The 23,466-nt window shown below is 37.6% G+C and overlaps 1 protein-coding gene and 1 long non-coding RNA gene across 2 annotated transcripts in view; one reads left to right on the top strand and one right to left on the bottom strand.

Moving 5' to 3' along the window:
• Nucleotides 1–9,146, top strand: part of LOC139359891 (uncharacterized) — a 52,880-nt gene extending 43,734 nt beyond the window's left edge. Inside the window, exon 3 of the long non-coding RNA XR_011616521.1 lies at nt 8,994–9,146. This is a non-coding gene — a long non-coding RNA (uncharacterized lncRNA). The remainder of the gene's footprint in view (nt 1–8,993) is intronic.
• Nucleotides 9,147–15,930: 6,784 nt separating this feature from the next.
• Nucleotides 15,931–17,913, bottom strand: LOC105491497 (ADP-ribosylation factor-like protein 6-interacting protein 1). Its single transcript, XM_011757980.3, has one exon. The coding sequence runs from the start codon at nt 17,833–17,835 to the stop codon at nt 17,224–17,226; it is 612 nt and encodes a 203-aa protein (XP_011756282.2). The 5' UTR covers nt 17,836–17,913; the 3' UTR covers nt 15,931–17,223.
• Between the last annotated feature and the right edge of the window lie 5,553 nt (nt 17,914–23,466).

The raw sequence follows: 23,466 nt of genomic DNA, 5'->3' as shown, positions 1-23,466 counted from the left end.
TTGTCAAAATTGAAAATTCAATCCAGTGAATACCTTCTTCAATTAACTTCTGGTATCAGCACTAGGAGGATTTCCTTTTGTGGCTTTCTCATCTGCACTCAGGGCTTCACCCAACAGCTGAAAGCTTTGGAAATTGTAGCAATGTTTGAAACCTTCAAACCAGCCTCTACTAACACTAAAAAGAGACGCTTTTGTAGGATTAGATGATTTCATTTAAGGCCTTCATATATTGATAGTACTTTCTCTTTGATTATGAGAAAGATTGTTCCTGATATTTTTTTCTCTCTTTAGTCTTCAATCCATATGCTTAACAATCTTTCCACTTCTTTTATCTCTTCAGGCCATGTTCTTATTGACTTCATAGCACTTGAAGCCACAGACTTTTCTTTTATTTTCATGGCATTGTCTCTGATGGTCTGCAATGTAGATTCCTTTAAGCCTGTTACTCAGGAGATATCACATGTTCTCGCTTCTCTTTCAATACATAAAGCTTTCCTTTTGCATTCATCACTGGTGATTTTGACCCATGACATTGAAACACGTTTGGAGTATTGAGGGAGTGTTTTGTTTTGTTTTTTGATATAAAAAAGCTCATAAATGCAAAAGAAGAGCAAAAGGCAACATTATAAGAAAAAATACACAGCAAATCAAGGTAGCTGGTCTACTGTTTGAGGGGTGCAATGGTCTGAATCTGTCCCCTAGAGATCATGTGTTGGAAACTTAATCCCCAGTGCAACAGTGTTGGGAGGTGGGGCCTAATAAGAGGTGATTACACCATGAGGACTCTGCCCTCATGAATGAATTAATGTTGTTAATGAGAGAGTGAGTTAGCTATGATGAGTTAGCTATGTTATAAAAGCAAGTTTAGTCCCCTCTTGCTCTCTTGCTTGCTTGCACTTTCTCTCTTGCCCTTTTGCCTTCTGCCATGAGAAGATGCAGCAAGAAAGCCCTTGCCAAATGTCAACCCTTGACGCTGGACTTCCCAGCCTCCAGCGGGAAATAAATCTCACCCACATGCAGTGGATGCCTGTAATCCCAGAACTTTGGGAGGCTGAGGTGGGAGGATCACATGAGCCCAGGCATTTAAGACCAGCCTGGGCAAAATAGTGGGACCCCATCTCTACAAAAAATAAAAAGAATTAGCCTGGCATGGTGGCATATGCCTGCATTCCCAGCTGCTCAGGAGGCTGAGGTGAAAGGATTGCTTGAGTCCAGGAGATTGAGGCTGTAGTGAGCAATGCTTTTGCCACTGCACTCCAGCCTGGGCAGCACAGGGAGACCCTATCTCTAAATAAATAAACAAATAAATAAATAAATATCTGTTCCTTATAAATTTCCCAGTCTAAGACAAGAGGGTGTGTGTGCGTGTGTGTGTGTGTGTGTGTGTGTGTGTGTGTGTGTGTTTAGGTGCATGCATTTTTTTGTATCCCTGCATGACTCAGGTCAGCTCAGTGGAGTTTCCTGAATTCAACTAGTGTTTCTCAGGGATGAAATTGAACATAAACTAACACAAATTTCACATCTTGCTCAAATTGTTCCCTAATATGTCAATGATGTTGGAACAAACTCACATTTTTAAAATAGACATTTATAGCAGAATTAGTGTGTGTGTGAGTGTGTGTGTGTGTGTATAATATAAAGTGAAGTGCTGATTACAGATTACAGTGCTAATTACAGATCTAAGTCAACAAAATAAAGAAAACTATATGCCCCCTGATTTCCCTGCTACAATATTCTACTCTCTTTCAATATATTTAGGTTGGGAAAATATTTCTTACTTTAAGTGAGTGCAGAGGAAGGGATATGTCTTTCATCTCCAGGAATAGAGGAAATCAGAATACAAATTTCTCTAGTAGAGTTGAACACTGAAGAATTTGTGTCATCATGGACACAATGCTTGAATAGTGTCTTAGGGCAACTTCCCTGGAAACAGAACATGAGAGAGTTATTTGTGTTCTCTATTTATTAATAAAATTAGTGATTTATTCAGGGGGTGCTCTCAAGGAGAGATGCATAAGGAAGGAAGGGGTGCAAGATGGAGAATGAGAAGAAACTAAGCAAAGATGTGCTTAGTGGTGAGGTCTAACTTCAGCCTGATCTAGGAGCTCCAGGGTATAAATTGCACTGCAGAGTTTTTCCCACCTTGATGCAAGGGGGCTGGAGTTTTGAATCCTTGCTGTAATCGGCCATTAGTCAAGCGGCAGGATATCTTCCTACTATAGCTAAGATTATCAGTGATATCAATGTTAATAATACAAGCATAGAAGTATCTAGGGGCTAAAATTTGTGCAGGTTATTTGTCTCTCTATTTTAGTTACGCAGGATATCTACATAACTCCAAGATATAATCAGGAAAGGCTGTCCAATCACCCAAGAACAGCTCTCTGAGAAAGTCGTGGGGGTGAGCCCTTCACAGTATTACCTACAGCAGCTGATAGATGTACGCATCAAATAGATAAAAGGGATCTCAGAATATCAGAACAATGAGCCAACAGTGTCTGCCACAGAAAGGAGGCACTATTTTGGGAGGCCAAGTGTCAGAATCCAATACATTATCTTTTTCATACTCTCCAATTACCTTGTGTGATAGACATTGCTATTAGCACTATTTTACAAATAAATTTGAGTCTGTTAGTGCTTAAGCAATATGTTCACCATCACACATTAGTGTGAGTCTATACTACACAATCCTCTTAACCCATAGCTAATCATTGCCTTTCTCCATAATAATATCATATTACACGTTTGTTTTCTTTTCTTTTGAGCTTTTTTCTATTTCCTAGATCGGTTTTGTTTTAACCATAGAAATCTTTCTTTAAATGAAAGCTCACCGAGAAACCCTCTATGTAAAACATGAAATGGAAGTGACCGCTCTTAGATCTCCATCTCATCCTGCCCATGGAGGCAAAAATCAGTTGCTTTCACAAAACCACACTGTATTAGTCCCTACTGAGAGACAATTCTGCGTGGGTTTCTGTGTCTCTCCCAGTTTGCAAGCATTGGCACTGAGAGCTTTTATTCTAGATAATCTTTCCAAAGACACTTGTATAGCAAACGGTCTGGGAAGATAAAGACAGCATCTTCCTCTAAGACAAACAGTGGATTTGGTGCCTGAGCAGAAGGTCTCAGAGGCAAAGTTTGGACAGCTCTGTTAGCACCTCCCACCATCAGCTCTTAGGAGACTGGATGTTTTCCCAAGCTCAGGCTCCTTAGCTGGCCCACCTCTACCTTGTCCCATGGCATGTGGGGGACAACAGAAAACACTGTCACCATGAAGTGCATGCTGCCTACTATGCTGTGAGTAATAAAGTCCTCTGCCTCTGGCCCGGGAGTCTGTATCTTCCACCAGCATCTCTGAAACTAGCAGACTAACTTGTTAGCTTTTGTGGAGGATAAAAATCTCTGAGCCATCACAGCTCCTGGCATGCCCACCTTCTGTTTATATAGGTCACACTGAGGTAAAACTCATTATTTAGCATTGCCAAATGGTGCACTTTCTGGATTTCACCACATAATTCAGTTAGGAAGTGGTAGTCATTCTCCTCCAGGATATTCCAAACCAAACCAACAGCTGAGACAAACCCAAGGAAGGACCTAGCCTTTGACAGTCAGGATCATATTCAGGCATGCCAGCAGCTCACTCATATGCCATGGATGTTTTCAAATGAAACAGTTTGGAACAAAGCTGGCAAACAGAATGGCCCTCTAAAAGCTGTGAAGGGCAGCTGGCCATTTAGGCCACTTATTGGAAGCAGTACAAGTTTGGATTTAACTTGATTGCCTGGTGTTTCTTCTCTGTGTGAGTTCCCTTTATAAAATCACTGCACAGTATGATTTTGAGAATTAGGAGAAACACAGATACTATAGGGTCTGTTACAAATGTCAAGATGGAGGAATCTATAGCAGAAGCTATAACAATCAATAAAGCTAGGAAAAGTTTTGATAGGTGCATAACATCAACTATACTATACTAATATTCACTATATTCAATATTTAAAGTTTTATATCAACTGGATTTAAAGTCCAATATTGTCAGATATATCTATAGCTCTGCATGAAAGCTGCCAATGCTTGATACTGAGGACTTTCAGAAGTTAGGCATATGATTGTCTTCCTTTTCAGCAGGTAGGAAATGAAAAGAGTGTTCAATGTAACTGATTAAATAATTGTAACTAACATTGGTGGATTATTTACAGAATGCCTGGTCCTGTGCTAAGCTTTTTATCTACATTCTCTACTTAATTGCAATTACAACCAATGAGAAAACTACTATTATTTCACACAGTTTGCAAATAAAGGAACTGCATCTGAGAAATATTCATGATATAGTCTGACCACAGTAACCTAGCTAATAAGTAGCATAGTTGTGCTATTTATTGGCACAAATAGCACATGCTTAATAAACTATAGCTAAGATTATCAGCGATATTAATGTTAATAATACAAGCATAGAAGTATCTAGGGGCTAAAATTTGTGCAGGTTATTTGTCTCTCTATTTTAGATGTTTCATCTTTAAAAGATAGGAGTAAATTTTATAAACTCAAAAGTTGATTTCTGACTTTAATCCTCTGTGATTCTGTGCCATTTGTTTCTCCTCTATCTTGATTGGATCTTACAGGTCCTCAATTCACCAGAGCCTCAGCGCTTATTCGCTCCTGCTGTCAGACTGTAGTTCACCCAAGTTCCTTTTGCTTACGGGAAGGTCTCTGCTCCCATATTCTTCATCTGCCCTAGCCCCAAGTGATGAAAATGATGTATGCTTTTATAATTTTTCCAAAGGAGCTTTCCTTTTCTTATACTTTGAGATAAGAACTTCTTTTGGAACTGCTTTGCTAGATGTTGTAGAGTGTTTCTGAACAGATGGTGCATTGTCTTCAAGGAAAGGGTTGGCTTTGTTTATTTGGAAACTATTCTGACCCTGTTCACAAGGAGTTACCTGCTAAGTACACTATGGATGTTACTTCTAACACATGGAGAGTCGGCATGGTGACCCAGAAACATGAGGGAACCCCAGGGGAGTGGCTGTGAACAACTTTCTCTTTTGTGATTTTCATTTTTCATTATGTCTGGCATTTTTGAAGCTGAGCTTTTTAAGAAATACCAGTTTTAGAAGAACAGACTGGGGATACATTTCAAGGAAATGTAGAGCGGTCACAAGAGAAAACAAGCACAGTGGAAAACGTGCCCATTTGAGATGGGAAATGGTGTAAAATGCGGTGTCTTTTATTTTCTCCTGTTACCCAAATGAAGTGTCAGGGCATTGTTCTTAGAACTTTCAGAAATAAACAAATAATCAAATCGCATTTGCCTTTTGTTTGTTTTGAAACATCTGTGATGTGAGCTGTCGGCCTAGTGTTTGATGTACCCAACTGCAGAATACATCTGTGCACAGTAGAGAAATTTCAAAGCACCTCTCATTTTAGGTGCTGAGATGGAATCTATGCTTTCTATGTTACTAAAAGCTGAAATACATTGGTCTGGCAATTTAGTTGATATTGCTTCCATTCTTCCCTGGATATGGATGTTCTAAAACTTCACAAATAGGAAGATGGTTATTTATCTTTAAAAAAAAAATCTATTCTCATCATAACAACTTTTTATTGGGAGACTTTTACAAATAATAAAAGGTTAAAACAACCTGTCTATACAGGGCATGGAAAACGTAGAGGTGACTATATCCATTTTTTGTAAATTTATTTAATGATCATTTATTGCTCACCACTACCAGACTCCTGGCATTGTGGTACCAGCTGGAGAGAAGAGTAAGGTGGAGAAGCCATAACCTCTGTCTGCACTTAAGGCAACATTTCCCAGCTGATGTGCAGCAAATTGGTTACAGGTGTGCCAGGAGACCTTGATCACGTCAGCCTCCACAGAAGCAGAAATGACCAGAGGTCGTCAGGCTTCCTAGCAGGTCACTTTCCTCCATAAGTAGTCTTTTCTAGGGCTCTTGGGAGTCTGGCCTCAGCTGAGTGGTATCTGACTGTTCTCTTTCCTCCAACTCACTAAGCTGACAGATCCAGCGAGCATCACCTGGCATTACCCAACATGGCATGCTGCAGGCGGCCAAGGAGTTCCTCCACCATCTGGGCAAATATGTTAACGGTCAGATGCAAATGTATTATTATTGGATATCTGGAAATTGTGTCTGAGGAACTGCCAAAGGAGACTTCTTTCAAGCACCCACAGAACATGGTGGGTGGCTCAAGCGTGTTCTGTTGATGATGAGGAAAAGATGACCAAACCAAGTAGAGACTTTGAAGAGGAGTAGCTCCAGGAGGCAGGGCAAAAACTGTCTTCTCATGTTTCTTTTACTTCTCTCCATTTATTTTGTTTTGTTTGTTTTTGCAGCATACAAGCTAACTTCCAGATGACTGTTTTAGTAAAAGGGACATACTCTACAAATTATGGCTTCATCAGGGTTTTGAAATATTTGACATGGAAAAGTTTGATTAAATTCTAAACCCATTCCCATTATGATAACTTGTTTCAACATTATATTTAGCTATGAAAGATAAGAAAAATCAGTTTGATTCCTTAAATATAATGTCAAGTGCCACAAATTTTTGAATGACTGCAAAAAAAATTTACATTATCACTTATGTGAACAAAGTTCCTCTCTTAATGACAACTTCCAAGAGTTTCAAGAGGTCAAACAGCTATCTGAAGAACAAAATGATGTAAAAAAATAAAGAGTTAGGAATTTCACTTCCGGAATAATGAAGCAGAGGGGTGGGGTTTTCCCCTCTACTCCTCCAAGTACAGCCACTATGCACTGAATATTTGTGTCCCCTGGAATTCATAAGTTGAAACTCTGGGATGGTATCCGGAAGCGGAGTCTTCAGAAGGTAATAAAGTCAGATGAGGTCATAAGTGTGGTGTGCTCATGATGGGATTAGTGCCCTTATAAGAGGATACATGAGAGAACTTGGTTCTTTCTCTGCTCCCTCTCATGTGAGGATACAAGAAGAAGACAGCCATCTGCAAACAAAAAAGCAGACCCTCACCCAACACCTGATCAGCCAACACCTTGATCTCAGATTCACCAGCCTTCAGAACTGTGAAAAATAAATTTCTGTGTTTAAGCCACTCAGTCTATGATATTCTGTTATAGCAGCCTGGACAGACCCTAGACAATATGTTTAAAACAAACAAACAGAAGACTTTGAATAGTGGAGTGAATGAGGCAGACTGACTAAAGATCATGAGACTTGAGGAACAACACAGTAGTGAGTTCTGTGGCTTCTGTTTTTTGCTCATATATGCCAGGTTTGGAGCTGAAGAAACCAGAAATCCAGAGATGCCAAAAGGTGCAGACGAACAACAACAACAAAAAAAGCTTGAAAAAGTTCCTACTCTCTCCAGCCAGCAGACCAGGAAAGGGGCATCTGAGCAAGACAGAAACCATTAGACAGTAATCACACCACTCCAATCACACACTTGTTAAACTAAGCATCCTGCTAAACAAACAGTTACTCATGACTATTCCAATAGAGGAGTGATGTTGTTTGGATGTGTGTCCCCTCTAAATCTCATGTTGAAATGTGATCCCCAGTGTTGGAGGTGGGGCCTGGTAGAAGGCGTTTGGGTAATGGGAAGGGTAGCACAGATCCTTCCTGAATGGCTTGGCATCTTCTTCATGGTAGCGAGTGAGTTCTTATTCTGTTAGTTCACACAGAAGCTGGTTGTTTAAAGGAGCATGGCACCTCCTCCTCTCTCCCTTGCCCCTTTCTCTCTTGCTCCCTTTCTCACCTTGTGACATGCCTGCTCCCACTTCACCTTCTGCCGTGAGTAAAAGCCCCCTGAGGCCTCATGAGAAGCAAATGCCGGCATCATGCTTCTTGTGCAATCTGCAGAACTGTAAGTCAAAACAACCTCTATTCTTTATAAATTATCCAGTCTCAGGTATTCCTTCAGAGCCATGCAAAACAGACTAATACAGGGAGAAAAACTAAACTCACCTCCACTTAAACAAAAAGCATGATGGTTTTTAAGCACTGGGGTGACAAAGTAGAAACATACTGCAGTATGTTGAGAAGAGGTTGATCTATAGAACCTGTAGAGCACATTGAATTATTCCTGAATTTGCAAATGTTCTTCTCTAGAATTAGGTCATCTGTGTTTATTAATTGGTGCCTACGGAAGTTCTCCGGCTCCTATTCTTCCACCAGAGATTGGGAGATCCCTGTACTATCTCCCTCCAAGTTCACCTTTCAAAGAGATGGTCCCCAGGTCCTGAAGAAAGAGATTTCTGGGTTGTAAAACTGGCAAAAGGCTTTTTAAAAAATATACATCTCATAGAGGCAGAAAAAAGTATTACAAGTATTTTAAAGTAAATGCTCTAAGGAGAGGGAGGCCAGTAGCATAAAGGCAAGAAAAAAGCCTGTCTAAAATTTGATCAAGGAGAGGGAAACACTAAGTTGTCTTGGTCGAACCACTGATGAAACGGAGACCTGGCACACACTCCCACTCATGCAAGAAAAGGTTGTTATCAAGCAAACGGGCTCATTTCCCGGTGCACACATAAGTCAACAACTGTGATACTAACTGTTGAGAAAAGAAAGGTTTTATTGCAGAACCAGCCCACAAGGAGATAGGGGTCAGACTCAAATCTGTCTCCTCAATTTGGTGTCTGGGGCAAGTTTTAAAGGATCAGATAGCAAAGGATTTAAGGATGATGGCTTGGCTGAATCTGACTGAAGTCCTTTAAATTTGACCATTTACAGTAAGATTTGTTGAGGCAGTTTTAGCTCTGGATCTTCCGGGCCAATAGAACACTTGCTTCTGAAAGAGTTCCAGCATTGAACTTCTGGTCATATCCTAATCTTCTTGGTTCTGAGGGGGGAATTGTTGGTTCTGGGTGTTGTTAGAGGTCAAAGGTGTTTTTTGGTTGTTGTTTGTTTGTTTTTCATTGTTCATGCCTGGGCTGCATGACTCACAGTTTTGGGCTCTGTTACACCTACAAGCTAACTCGATGTTTTGTTATCAACAGAGTCGGCTCAGTTTGGACTGGTCCTCCAACTTCAACAGGGAAGCCAAGACTTCCACCCTTGCAAGACTGTATGAAGGTGCCCCAACAACCCCATCCAGGGGTATCAAAGGAGGCCAGGTAAGGGACCAGGACTTTTATCTCCATCCAGCAGTAACAAGGCACTTCTTGGTTTGGAGCTAAAGAAGCTAGAAATCCATAAGTGTCAAAAGATGCAGAAAAAGTCTTAAATCAATAATTCAAGCTTCCACATCAAGAATCTTAAAAGCAAAATAACCCCAAAGCAACAAGAAGGAAATAAACAATAAAGACAAGGGCACAAATCAATTAAATTAACAACAGAAAAACAATAGACATAATCAATGAAACAAAGAAGTCTTTAAAAATATCAACAATATTCACAAAACTCTAGCGAGATTAGCAAAGAAAAAAGAAGACATAAATTGCCAATGTCAGGAATGAAACAGGAATATAACTATAAGTCTTGCACATATTGAAAAGATAGTAATGAAATACTACAAATAACTCTACACACGAATTTGACAACTTAGATAAAATTGACTACTTCCTCAAATCTGTAATGTTAAAACTCTCCAAATAGAAATTTCCAGATCTAGATGGGTTCACTGGAGGATTCTACCAAACCTTTAAAGAAAAACTAACATTTCTACACAATGTTATCCAGAAAATAGAAAAGGGGGAAACACTGCCCAATTTTTTGTTGTAAATTTTGTATAAGACTGTACCAAACAAAACAAAAAACTGCAGACCCATATTCTTGATGAATACAAATTCAAAAATCCTTAACAAAATAGAATTAGGCAATTTTTTTTTAAAGTATACATCATGATCAAACGGGGTTAATTCCAGGGATGCAGGGCTGGTTTAAAATCTAGCAGTGTAATCCACCATATGATCACATCACTTAATAAAGAAAAAGAATTGGACAAAATTAAACATGTACTTATAAAAGTTCTAAAATATATGAAGGAAACTTCCTCAACTCATTAAGAGCACCTGTCAAAAAAACTATACTTATTATTATTTTTATCAGTGAAAACCCGAGTGCTTCCCTGTATGTGTAGGAACAATGTGAGATGGACACTCTCACTACTCTTTTTCAATGTAGTCTAGAAATTCTAATCAGTATAACAAGAAAAGAATATAAACTACATATAAATTGAAAAGGAAGAAATAAAAATGCCTCTATTTTCAGATGACATCATGGCCTATGTAGAAAGCATGAGGAACCTACAAAAACTCCTAGAACTAATAAGTAAGCTCAGCAAGGTCATGTGAATAATGTAAATGCCAAAAAAAAATGTATTTTTACAAACTAGCAATGAACATTTTGATATCCAAAATTAAAAATACAATACCACTTACATCACTCCAAAAATAAAATACTTAGGTGTCAATCAAACAAAATAAGTACAGGAGTTGTATGCTAAAAACTATATAATGTTGATGAAAGAAATCAAAGAAGATCTAAATAAAAGAAGAAAGGATGACTCAACATTGTAAAGATGCTATTTCTCCCCAAATGTATATACAGGTTTAATGCAATTGCCATTAAAAATATCAGCAAATATTTTGTAGATATAGAAAAGATTATTCTAAAATGTATACGGAAAGACAAATGAACTGGAATAGCTGAAATAATTATGAAAAAGAAAATATACTTGGAAACATCATTCTACAATTTTAAGACTTAATATTTAGCTACAGTATTCAAGACTATGTGATACAAGCAAAGAGATAGAGCCACAGGTCAATAGAACAGAACAGAGAGCCCCAGAATTGACCCACACAAATACGATCAAGTGATATTTATATAAAAGTACAAAAGTAATGTAATAGAGGAAAAATATGTTTTTCAACAAATGGGTGCTGGGAAAACTGGACGTCAATGGCAAAAAAGAAGGAAAGAAGGAAGGAAGGAAGGAAGGCAGGCAGGCAGGCAGGCAGGCAGGCAGGAAGGCAGGAAGGCAGGAAGGCAGGAAGGCAGGAAGGCAGGAAGGAGTGTATCAATCTTGACCTAAGTCTCACATTTCATGCAAAAATTAAATAAAAATGAGTCATGGCCTTAAATGTAAAAGGTAAACCTATACAACTTTTTGAATAAGGAAAAAACCTAGGAGAAATATCTTTAAGGTCTAGGGATAGGCAAGAGTTTATAGACTTGACACCAAAAGAACAATCTATTTTAAAAAATCAATAAGTTGAGCTTCATCAAAATTTAAAACTTTTCCTCCACAGATGACCCTGTTAAGAAGATGAATAGACATGTTAGAGAGTGGGAGAAATATTCACAAACCACACAATCCATCAAAGGTCTGGTATCTAGAGTATGTGAAGAGTTCCCAAAATGCAATAGTCAAAACAACACAATCCAATAAGAAAATGGATAAAACTCTTGAAGAGACATTTCACTAATGAAATGATGAACGAATGGTAATGGTGGTGTTGGTGGTGGTGATTAAATAATAAAGTAATGGCAAATATACACAGGCGAAGATATTCAACACCATAAGCCATCAGGGAACTTGCGAACTAAAGCAACAGTTCAGTATCACCACACAACTATCAGAATGGCCAAAGCAAAACATAGTGACAATACCAAATACAGGCAAGGATGTGAAGAACCTGGATCATCATTCATTACTGGTGGGAATGTAAAATGGTACAGCCACTCTGGAAACAGTTTGGTGGTTTCTTAACATGTAACCACACAACTACAATACAATCCAACATTTGCAATCCTGGACATTTATCCCAGAGAAATTAAGACTTAGGTTCCACAAAAACCTGTTGACAGATGTTTATCAGAACTTCATTTTTAATGGCCAAACTCTGGAAACAACATTATGTCCTTCAATGGGTGAGAGGTTAAACAAACTGTAGTATGCCCAAGACCAAGGAACACTACTGAACAGTAAGTGGGAACAAACTACTGATATGTGCAACAAACTGGGTGACCCTCCAGAGAATTATGCTCAGTGAAAAAAGCCATTCCCAAAAGGTTACATACTGTATGATTCCAATTATATAACATTTTTGAAATCACAAAATTATAGAAAGGAAGACAGTGTAGTGGTTGCCAGTGACTCAAGAGGAGGTTAGATGGTAGACAAGTGGGCTTGGCTATGTGAAAGCTCAAAATGATCAATTGTTCTGCATTCTAACTGCATCAAATCACCATCCAGATTGAGATACAGTCCTACAGTTTTGCAAGAAGTGACTATTGGAGGAAACTGGGTAAAACGGTACTCATTATCTCTCTGTATTACTTCTTACATTGCATGTGAATCTACAGTTATCTCCAAATCTACAGCATTACAAATAAATAGTTATATTCACAAAAGCAAGTCCAACTTCTCATTTAATCTTTATGTTTAGTATTTTAAAACTTCACTAATTTTTAAGTTTTATTTCATCATCATAATTGTCTCATTTTAAGCAAATGCATTTTTTTCACATGCTCCAACACACCTACAGTTTATGCCAAGGGTCATCCAAATATTATAATTTATGTAAAGTCTGTGACATAAAACAAGATGGGAAACTGACTAAAGACTTCACTTAAACAACAATAATAAAACAACAGTAACCATTATTGAATAATTAGATTCCACTAAAATTTCAGTGTGCTTTTCTCATTTAATCTTCAAAAAGAAGCTACATGACAGCCATTACCATTCTTATTGTTTCGATGAGGAAACTAATACTAGCAAAGTTAATTAAATTGCTCAGGAATTGGATTAAGATCTAATGTTAACAAACACTTGAAGTTTTCAAAATATAATTTTTTAACATGAAATTTGCTAATTTTTAAACTTTACCTACGATTCATTTACTTATTTATTTCAGCACAAGACTGTCTCTCTTTATATAGGGCAAAGAAAACCATGTCTGTGCACAAGATTTCAGATCCAGGCCAACAGTCTGCAACTTCTGCAATAAGCAATGGAGAATTTCTTATATGACTGAGTGTGCTCTCAGGTGCTCTCTCACCCACAATTCCATAATTCAGGAAGCTCTCAAAACAGAAGGTTTTTGTTTGTTTGTTTGTTTGTTTTCCATAAATTCACAGTAAACTCGTTTGGCTACAAAGCCGCACTTGAATTGATTTAAGCCTATTTTAAATTTGTATTTATTGTTAGTGTTTATCTCTTTTAATATAGAAGTGTTAATTTATTTGATTATGGGACATTGTCCCACTCTTGCTGATCCATACTATATAATACATATATGTTTCATATTACCATTCTAAAACTGCCCCCATCTTCTAAGTTCTGAAGCCTAAATTACAACTGCTCCAAAGAAGTTTGGATAAAGGACTGTGAAACTGCCTTAGAAAAATCGTTGGTGGCATTGTGAAAGATAGACGGTCCTTTCCTGAGTCATTAAATTTCCCAACAATCCTCTTTAGTTAAAAGCCAAGTCTTTCCTCTGCCCATCCATCATCTATTTATTCAACAAATATTTGTTTAAAACAAAACAAAATCGTCATTGAACCTTTACTACCTGTCAGACATTATATAGAGCACTGGAGATACAGAAATGAAAATGAATTTTCATTCAATCCAAAGACTTATGGGGAGACTGCACGGGGGCTAGTTAGGCAAACACACATTTAAAATACCCCAAATAGATAATCCATGAGGTATATAAAAATGACCTGATAATGAGTCATTTGAGAGTTGTTTTAAAAAATAGAGACTCACGTATTAATTTGTATGAAAATATAACCAGTCAAAGCACTAGTAAAGAATGTAACTGAGGCATGAGAAGAAATTTAGAAAACTATTAGATGGAAATTAAAGTGACTCTATCAGGAGGGTGCCGGCTAAGCTGAAACAGGAGGAGGATGCCGGCTGGAGATTTGTTAGAGGCAGAGCATAAGAAGAAGAAAGAGGCTAGAGTACAGGATAGGAAGAGATTCTACTTTCAAGTAGATTAGAACTTAGTAGCTTATAAAATGACTTTTGTATTAGAAGTTCTTAATACAGAAAAAGCTTATTAATTCGGACTAAAAAGGGATTAGATTTGTTAGCCACACCTTTCTGATTTTTTTATCTAAAGAATTAATTGTGGGGGAAAAATATGTAGTCATTAGATCTTCAGAGGCTAACAGAGAGTTTCAGCAATTTTGACCTCCAAACATGTGACTATAGAATCCAAGGTACTAACTAAACCCTTGTTGAATAACCTTCACTGCCTGCGTTCAGCATCTGCACCTTCCATGGTGTTTCTGTCACCTTCTGGTATTAGATGCAGGGACTGCTGATTCAGTCTGAGTCGTAGCAGCCAGGGATGATGCTTAATGGTTTTGTAAAGTATCGTAGTATCAGTATTCTGTCCCTGTATGAAAATCTAGTGTTTGCTTGTTCCCATCGGGGAGTCTCTCTTCCTGTAAAATACCCACTGCCACTACTTAAAGCAGAAAGCTAATGGCACAGAATGGAAGACAATCACCCAGGAAACTCGGAACGGTATTAGAGAGCAGTAAAAAGCTGTTCTGAGTGTCCAAGGCAATTGTCATTGTCCCTGTATTCTTTGACATCAAGTCATTATTTTCAACCACATTGTGAATTGTCTTTATTTTCCTAGAGCATTCATCAAAAAAGGCTCACTTCTGAAGGTTATGAGGAAATGCTGAGATTTAAAAACCTCAAATAAAGGAAGACTTCCAGATACAGAGAAGGTTGCCTCAAAAGCCAGGGTTGCCTCCAGTTTCCAAATAGCCTATAGTCCCTACCAAAAAAAAAAGAAAGAAAGAAAAAAAAATCTTTGCAACCTAAACAAACTAGCAAACGCATCGTAAAAAATTGTGTGCACTTGAACTAAACTAACTTTAATTATATGAGGCTTTAAAGGTCTAATTTCTTTTTAATTAAAGAAAGGGAGGTGATTGTAAGAGGCTTATGCATCTGGAAATACACAAGTCACCAAAGTCATTTCAGGAAAGGGCTTTAACCTACATCCACCACTCACCTGCTCCCATATCTCACCATGGAAAATTGCAATCAAGGCATTTAGTTCCAATAATCTTGTTTTGTTTTATTTTTGTTTTTTTACTTCAAATTTGCTTGTCCTGCTATTCTTTATCTTTGTTTAATCTTTTCTTAATGGAGTTTTTGCCCTCTGTAACAGTGAGGCTATGTCAGGAAAAAAAAAAAAAAAGAAAAGAAATAAGGAATCTTTCTAGGTCTTTCAAATGGAGGAACTGCATTCAAGGAAATTGGTTATTTAGGTGTTAGAAAAAATAAAGAGCCGAAGACAATGGCGAGGTGACCCAGAGATTAGCCAGAACAGGAAGGTGCGGTCACACCAGGGTTGTGCAAATGACAGGAGGAATTGGTGATTTAGAGCCTAGAAGCCAAGCCTTTTACAGATGAAGATGCAGATGTTAAGAATCTTACCAGGGTGTTATCAAGTTAACAAGTTACAAAACTAGGATTTAATGTTAGGTTGTCTGTCTACTCTTTATTATTAAGCTATACAGCCTCATAGAAGAGGCATCTATAGAATTTGCTCCCTGTGACATTAGCCCCTGCTCTTAAATCCAGCCATCCAGCCTTGTGCTATTCTATGGAGATGTTCATTAAAAGTTGCATTATTGTAAAACAAAGAAATTCTTTTTTTTTTTTTTTTTAAGATTCCAGCTTTTTTTATTTTTTCCCATTTTACACAAAGTAGAATAATACAGTATTAAAACTGCAAAAGTAGTTAATCAGTAGAACATGTATACACAAAAGAAATCCAGATAGGAAGACAGGCTTATTTACAATGAAAGTAAGGTAAAATTAAGGTAGTTTTCTTATGAAATATTAAAAAAAAAACATATGCTACAATGGGCACCACTGTTTACAGCAATATTAAAGAGGAAAAAACACTTATTTAATAGGGACAGATATACCACAAGGTACAACATCAGTGCAATAAATTCACAAAACTATATTACAGCTAATCAGTTTAAGAATTGTTCCCAAGTCAGTCACATTTTTTGGCCCTCAGAAGTTCATTCCTACAGATTTCAACTACTCTAAATTTCTAGCTACCAACAAGTTAAGAATGATAAGAAGAAGCTTTCCAAGGAGTTACGAAATCTTTGTAGACCACAGGCCAACTATCATCACCTCAAGTCTGCTCTCACCAACAGCCCTTGTATTTTTCAGGGAGAAATCTCTAGGAAAAAAAGTCAGACACCAGTGTAGTCACTATCTCCCATGTCAAACCTAGGGGACTAAAATGGCCAGTATTACCATAAAATGAGAATTTTAAGGTTTACCTTAAAAGGCTTATTCTGGTCTCAAAAATTAGATAAGATTATCTTCTACTGAAATGAATCTTAACTAAACATATTAGACTGCTGTCCTTTTGCTGGTCTTAGAGTAAAAATCATAGACATGAGTCTTAACCTACTGTATACTATAGCTAAAGTCAGCTGAAAATCTGAAATTAAAAGTATGCTAGAAATCCTAAATGTAATCTTGTGGAAGTCTGCTATTCAAAAGCCCTTAAGGATTTACTAACTTCGAGTCTAAGTGCAAGGGGACAAAAGCTTAAGCCTGTCAGACATTCCTTTTTTTGGACAAAAAGATCAAAGCTTCCTACAAATTGCTAAGCTTTGCAGAAGGGAGAAGCCTACACGTACTAGCACATGGAATCAGTTTCATTTTATTTCATGGGGACTCTTCTCCCACCGGAAAGAAACAGAATGAGGAATGAATCATAATTGGTCTCTTCATCAGAAGTGGTAAACTTGGTCTCTATATTCATGAAGTCAGACAGTTTTCTAAGCAGACTGTGGAAGCAGACAGAACCAGCTTCCTGTAGACACAGACCACTACATGGTATCTAAGCTAAAGCAAAGATGAACAATTATCCAGATTCACTTGAACTGTACTAAAGGGCAAGGTTCACCACTACAAAAGGAAGTTGTCTAAAAGCAAGAATTCAATTAACACTGGGTAAGAAAAATCAAAAACAAATTATACACACTAATGAGTTGTCCATGAAGCCAACTGCTAAGAATGCACTCAACTATATGCAACATGAAGACACTGCACAAAGCCTTACTTGGGGAGTCTGAATTTCTATCAACTAAGTGCAGAGTGAGGGAGAGCAAAGAGCTACTTCCGTAACATTTTAGTATCCAGATAGTACAGCAGAAACCGTTCCCGGAGCAATGGGTGCGCCACTAATCACCCTGATTAAAGCAGATGAATCATTCATTTTTCTTTTCTTTTTGTTTGAGAAGTTTGTTTATCTCCCTCTTGGCCATTCCAATGTACTTCGAAATGATTCCATGCTGGTTTAGTCCAGGAAGCAATAGCAAGGAAGTCACAGTCAGGTAGGTGAGAAGCAGGTTGTGGACTTGTTGTCCCACCCAAGCAACCGCAGCAAGAGAAACGATCATGGTCATGAAGTACATCTTAGGTTTTTCTTCCTTTAGCGTGAAGAGGCGTTTCCACCAACCCACAGCTCTGCGTCGAGTTTTTACTAGATTGCTGCAAATTTCATGGAATCTTTGCTGTTGTTCAGTGGTCCATTTATTGGAGCCAAAAATTCTAGGCGCTAGAATGGGAACAAGGTAGTCAGCCAAGCACAAAAACATAACAAAACAGGAAACGCAGGACAGAACAGATGGATCTAGATAGTAGATAATCAGAAACACCAAAGAAACCACACCCATGATGGCAGGTGGAAACCAGGCTCTTTCCCATCGGAGGACTTTATCAGCCATCAGCATCACTTCTCCCCATCCTTGCAGCTGTTCTTCCAGACTCGCAGTCTCTGCAGCCAGCAAGTTGGTGCTGCGATTATCTCCCTCCGCCATCGTCTCCGGGATGCCGTCTCTGTGACCGCAGGGTACCTTCCAGTGAGACCTCCAACCGAGACCCGCACGGCGACCACAGCCAAAACAAAGAAATTCTTAGGCCATGCAGCAGTCCAGGACCAAAACCTATTTATGCCACATTTGCAGTTCCTGGCATTGAATGTGTCCTGTTGAACTCTTCGTTGAGATAATGAATTCAGACTTTTCATTCTGGTTCTCTGGGCCTTCTCAACATGCAGCTATATACACTCAACATATTGGAGTACCTGGCAATGCTTCAGGTGAAACACAGTCTTCTACCAAACTGGTTGTATCCTCGAGGCCCAGGACAGAGCTAGGCACTTAGTGTTCACTCAACACAATGCACTGAATGAATGCATAAATTCTCTCCTTCCAAAATTAAAGAAATAAGGTGCTGATGCCCAGCTCTAGCAAAATGCTATGCTCTTTGACATTCTGAGATAATTTTTTAACCTCTGATTTAACTCGCAAGGGATCAATGACAATTAGAATTTGAAAAAGAGTATTTTTTTATTTTTAACTTGGACCATCTTGTATGAAATATTCTACTCACTACTGATTCATTTAAACAAAGTTAGCAAATTTAATTTTTCTCTGGCTCTAAAAAATCCCAATGCCAAAGTTGTAAAATAGGACTTCCAGCCAGGCCCGATGGCTCAGGCCTGTACTCCCAGCACTTTGGGAGGCCAAGGCGGGCAGATCACAAGGTCAGGAGATCAAGACCGTCCTGGTCAACACAGTGAAGCTCCATCTCTAGTAAAAAAAATACAAAAATTAGTCGGGCGTGGTGGTGTGTGCCTGTAATCCCAGCTACTCAGGAGGCTGAGGCAAGAGAATCGCTTGAACCAGGGAGTTGGAGGGTGCGGTGAGCCAAGATCGTGCCACAGCACTCCAGCCTGGGTGACAAGAGCGAGACTCCGTCTCAAAAACATAAATAAATAAAATAAAATAAATAAAACTTCCACTTACTTGTTTTTAACCATAACCCTCTGGGAGTCAATATGCCTCCTGTGTATTTTATCTTATATCGATGCTATCCAAAGTCCCTTTCAAACATGAGATTAAAAGAGAGCCTATAATCAACAATACTTTGTCCCGTAAAAATATGGAGTATAAAAATTTTAAGCACACAGCGTTTCAAAAGTTAGTTTTTACTACTTGGGAATGGCCAATGGCAACCCAACCAATAGAATATAATAGGTGTTGGGGCTAAATAGCTATTATATTCTCTAAGCTTCGCAGTGGAAATTTTCAAAGCAATATCTTGTTTAGTCCTCATAAGTATTCTGAGGCCCAGATATTTAAATTATCAGAGCCTTAAAGAGCACCTCCTCTGCCTATAAGTTCTCCTAAAGGCTGGAAGACAATATTGTTCTCATTTCACATCACTGTCTGAGGCCATGATTTTAAGTTCCATCTCATAAGACAACTTAATATGTTTCCTGATGACTTTTTGGCTCTTTTGTTCTGGATGAAGATTTTATTCTTGCCTTGCTACTTGAAATTATTGTTTCATTCTGTCCACTCCACACATTCAAAAACCCCATAATCATTCTTTCATTCATATACTATTTGATTCCATACTCTGCATCAGGCACTGTACTAGTTACTTGGAACACGATGATGCACAAAACCACACGTCGATACTTTCATCTTGGAATGTACTGTCTAATGGGGGAGATATATATTATTCAAAGCACCACAAAAATAAAGGTAAAATTGCAATCCTGTTTAGTACTATGAGATAGAAGTTGATGATGAAATATGAATATATTTTTTAAATCATGAATTTTCCCTTTCAGTAATGGTGGACTGGCATGTAGCAGATAAAGCTCTCTGAATATTAACTTAAAGTCATGAGAGCTATCAAGGCAGTCAAACTTGAGGGAGTAAGATCTGGAGAGATGACAAACTGAGATAAGCCCAAATTCCAATCAATTTTCTCCCTTGAATTTTGCACTAATTTGTACGGACATAGGTCAAGAAAAGTTTCACAAAAATGAGAAACCGAGAGGTAGAAGAATTGACAAAGCAGCTTCATAATGATGAGACTATAAAAGCTGGTGAAGGGTCCTAACAAGGGATAAAGGCACTTATAAATACCTCAGGCTTTCAGTTGGGAAACGCTAAAAGACCAAACCCTGGAAGTAAGGATGCGTTATAAAAAGATAAGTCTATACAGAGATTATAATCCTGCCCAGAAACAGGTACAGTCTCTTCAATTTCGTGTGGCCAATAACCATCATTCAGGGAAATATTAATAGAAATCCCAAGAGAAAGGACTAAAAGAAAAAATAATAACCATAGCAAGAGACTTACAGGTGAGCCAGGTATTACGACTACCAAGTAAAGACTTAAAATAGCTTATTAATATCTTCAAAAATAAATGGTAAGATGAAGAATATCATCGGAGAACTGGAATCTATAAAAGAATCAAATGGAAATTATACATGTGGACATAACAATTATTGAATTTCAGAACTCAGTAAAATGGGTTTAACAGCAGATCAGACACAGGTGAATAGATTAGTGATTTGGAAAAGATGTCAGTAAAACCATCCTTAAACTACAAAGGGGAAAATGGATGAAATATAAATAAAATAGAGTAAAGGGGCATGAAGAGGACTAACATATGTGTAATTAAAAACCTAAAAAGGAAAGAAAGAGAATGTGCAGAAGCAATTTAAAATAAATAATAGCCAAGAATTTTCCAGAACTGAAGAATGATATTAAGCAATAAATATCAAGCATTATCAACCTCAAGCAGCATAAATACACAGAAAAACACAACTAATACATCTTAGCAAAACTGATCAAAACAAGAAATAAAGAAAACCTTTAAAAACTTTTCCATAAAGAAAAAGAGTAAAAGCTATCTATTTTTGCAGAAATATTGGTGTTTTAAAAGTGCTGGTAGAAAACAGAACTGTTCATAATAAGCAAAATTTTCAGGTAATGAACATATTCAAATAACTAAATTATGACATTTTGTTACATGTGCCATACATCAATTAAAATAAATTACCTAATGCTACATACAGAAACATGGATGAATCTCACAAACAAAACAGTGAGACAAGGAAAGCAGACACAAAGGAGAATACAACTCTTGATTTTATTCATATCAAATCAAATTCAAAAATAGACAAAGCTAATCTGTGGTTTTAGAGATTGGGACAGAAGTTATCATTGGGGAAGAAGGGTTACAGACAGGGAGGAATCACGAAGAGTATTTTAAAGTATTGTTAATATTCTCTTTCTTGATACGGGTGCAGTAATTTTTTCCAAGCTATAAAACTGGGAATTTTGTACTTTTTAATTCATATTAAAATTTAATTACTTAATTCATATAGAAAAACAATAAAGTAAAAACTCTTACTTTAAACTCTGCTCCTATCTCAGTGCCTTAACAAATAAAATGTGTAGGGTTCATGATCATTTTGAACAAAGCAGAGAAAACTAATTCCCCTAAAGTACATTCCACTGCCCCAAAGGTAGCACTTTCAGGGAAACCCAAGATGCCACCAATGCCACATTCTAATATAAATCATGCACCTATAGAAAGTTTTACAGTTTAATGCCAATAACATCGGGTTTTCACATTCCTTCCGACCCTACTGTTAAATCTGTTATTGCCTTCCACTCTGACAATTGCCGAATATAATGGGGAATTATAAATTAAACTCCTGGGTTCTTAAGCAAACATTATGCAAGTTTATCTCTGGAGGAAATACATTCCTCAAATTCAAAGGCAAAGTTTCTCTTTGTTAAGTTACAATGGACTGAATACAGGGGAAATTATATGATATCTATATTATCATAGAACCTATTTTCGAAAAAGAAAAAGAAGGAACTTTATTCTTTAGCCAGAAAGTATGTATTTTAATTAAATAGAAAATTTCCCATTATTACATTTGAAGTTAGCTCTTGGTTAAGAAATATTGGAGGATTTCTTACACTAATATAATATATGTTGTAGCCTAAAACTGTAATGATAATTACCACCAAATTATATATTCTGATTATGTTTAAAATGCATGTGTTTATATGTAACATGTATTCATGAGACTGTCTTGAAAACAAAATGAGCAAACAAAAAACTAAAAAGTCCTCTTAAAACACACAGTCATCATGGTGTTAGAAAAAAGATAGACCCTTTGAGACAGTGTGACCCTCATGTATACACAGAGGACATGGCCCATGGAATTGGAGCCCTGAAAGCCAGGACATGGCTCTGTTTCCTATGCTGAAAACTAAATACCTCTTTATGGCCAAAAATAAGGAAAAAAGACCTACATTGACCCCAATATTCTATTCCTTGGCTGAGTGGAATTTTGTCTTCTAGTACTTCTTGGCTGTGTTTGAGTTCCAACCAAAAGCTTATTTCACTTTACCTCTTTCCTATAAGTTATTGAAGGAGTAATTACTTGATATGCTTTCCTCTGCCTGCAGAAAAGTAAAGCTGATAGGATAAAACAGGTCTCATAAAAAATCAGTAGCCACCCAGCCTGTGACACTCAACCAGCTGAAAGCTGATCCCTGCTGAGCCTTTTCTCCAGCAGCATTTCTGTGAACAGAGTCCCAGCTGCTGATGACCAAGCAACAGGAGCAGATAAGAAATGACCTGAGAGGCCAGGAGAGCTGGTCTGGACCTCCCTGATTACAGTTAACTTACTACATTGTCCCTGTTCCAACAGTGCCCTTTCGGTTAAATGCAATAAATCTCCTCCTCTTTAAGTGACAGGGAGCCTGAATGGTTACTTTGGCTTTCAGGAATGAAAACCGGGGAGAAATCAACCTATCTAAAACAGGGAGAGCAAATAGCCACCCGCTGAGACAAAGCTGTGAACCCTGATTTTTTTTGCTATGTGTTGATCTTAGAAGTGATTTTAATTTCTTGTGTAGTATGATATTTCACAAATATCCTACAATGTACAATTCCCTTTCTAGAATTTATTATTTTATAATTAGAAGAGGGAAAAAAAAAAAGGTAAGCGTTTAGTTACCAGCTCTCAAAAATATCTTAAGTGATTTTTGGCTTTCAAATATTGCCTGCATTCATTCTGTGAATACGCCTTTCTTCTAAGATTTGGGAGAGTAGGAAATCAGTAGAACTTACGTCCAACAGCTGACACCTGCCGATCAAAATTGAGTCTGGTTTCACCCAGATAAAACCTGCATCTGACTCAGGACATTTCTCACAGTTTCTCATGGAAACTCAGAGACCGTAATTTGTACCTCATTCCCCATCATTTAATAGTATTATTTGCTCAATTTGAACATGTTTTCAGTAAAGATAATTAACATTTGTTTAGTGGTTCTCAACTTTGGTGAAAATATTTTTTTAATCCCAAAACAATGCAAAGTACATCTTTGTGCACTTCCCATTTAATAGATGAAGACATTGAGAATTTTAGTAAGTAATCACACAGCTAAAATATGAAGCAACTCCAGAGTTTTATGTCTATATGCTTTGAAATTTGTACTCTTCCTCCGTCTATATTATCCTCCTCCCTGCTGAGAAATGTTGCTAGTGCTGTTTGTTCAAGCAAATCAACTAGATCAGTCTCCCTGATTAAAAGCAAAATACTAATACAGTCAGCCCTCCCT

Source organism: Macaca nemestrina, chromosome 18 (genome assembly GCF_043159975.1).
Source record: "Macaca nemestrina isolate mMacNem1 chromosome 18, mMacNem.hap1, whole genome shotgun sequence".
Lineage (NCBI taxonomy): Eukaryota > Metazoa > Chordata > Mammalia > Primates > Cercopithecidae > Macaca > Macaca nemestrina.
The sequence above is the reverse complement of the archived record's forward strand: the minus strand, read 5'-3'. Positions and strand labels throughout refer to the sequence as shown.

Excerpts from the sequence above, each read along its gene's own strand:
- LOC105491497 (XM_011757980.3), bottom strand. The coding sequence starts at position 17,835 with ATGGCGGAGGGAGATAATCGCAGCACCAACTTGCTGGCTGCAGAGACT.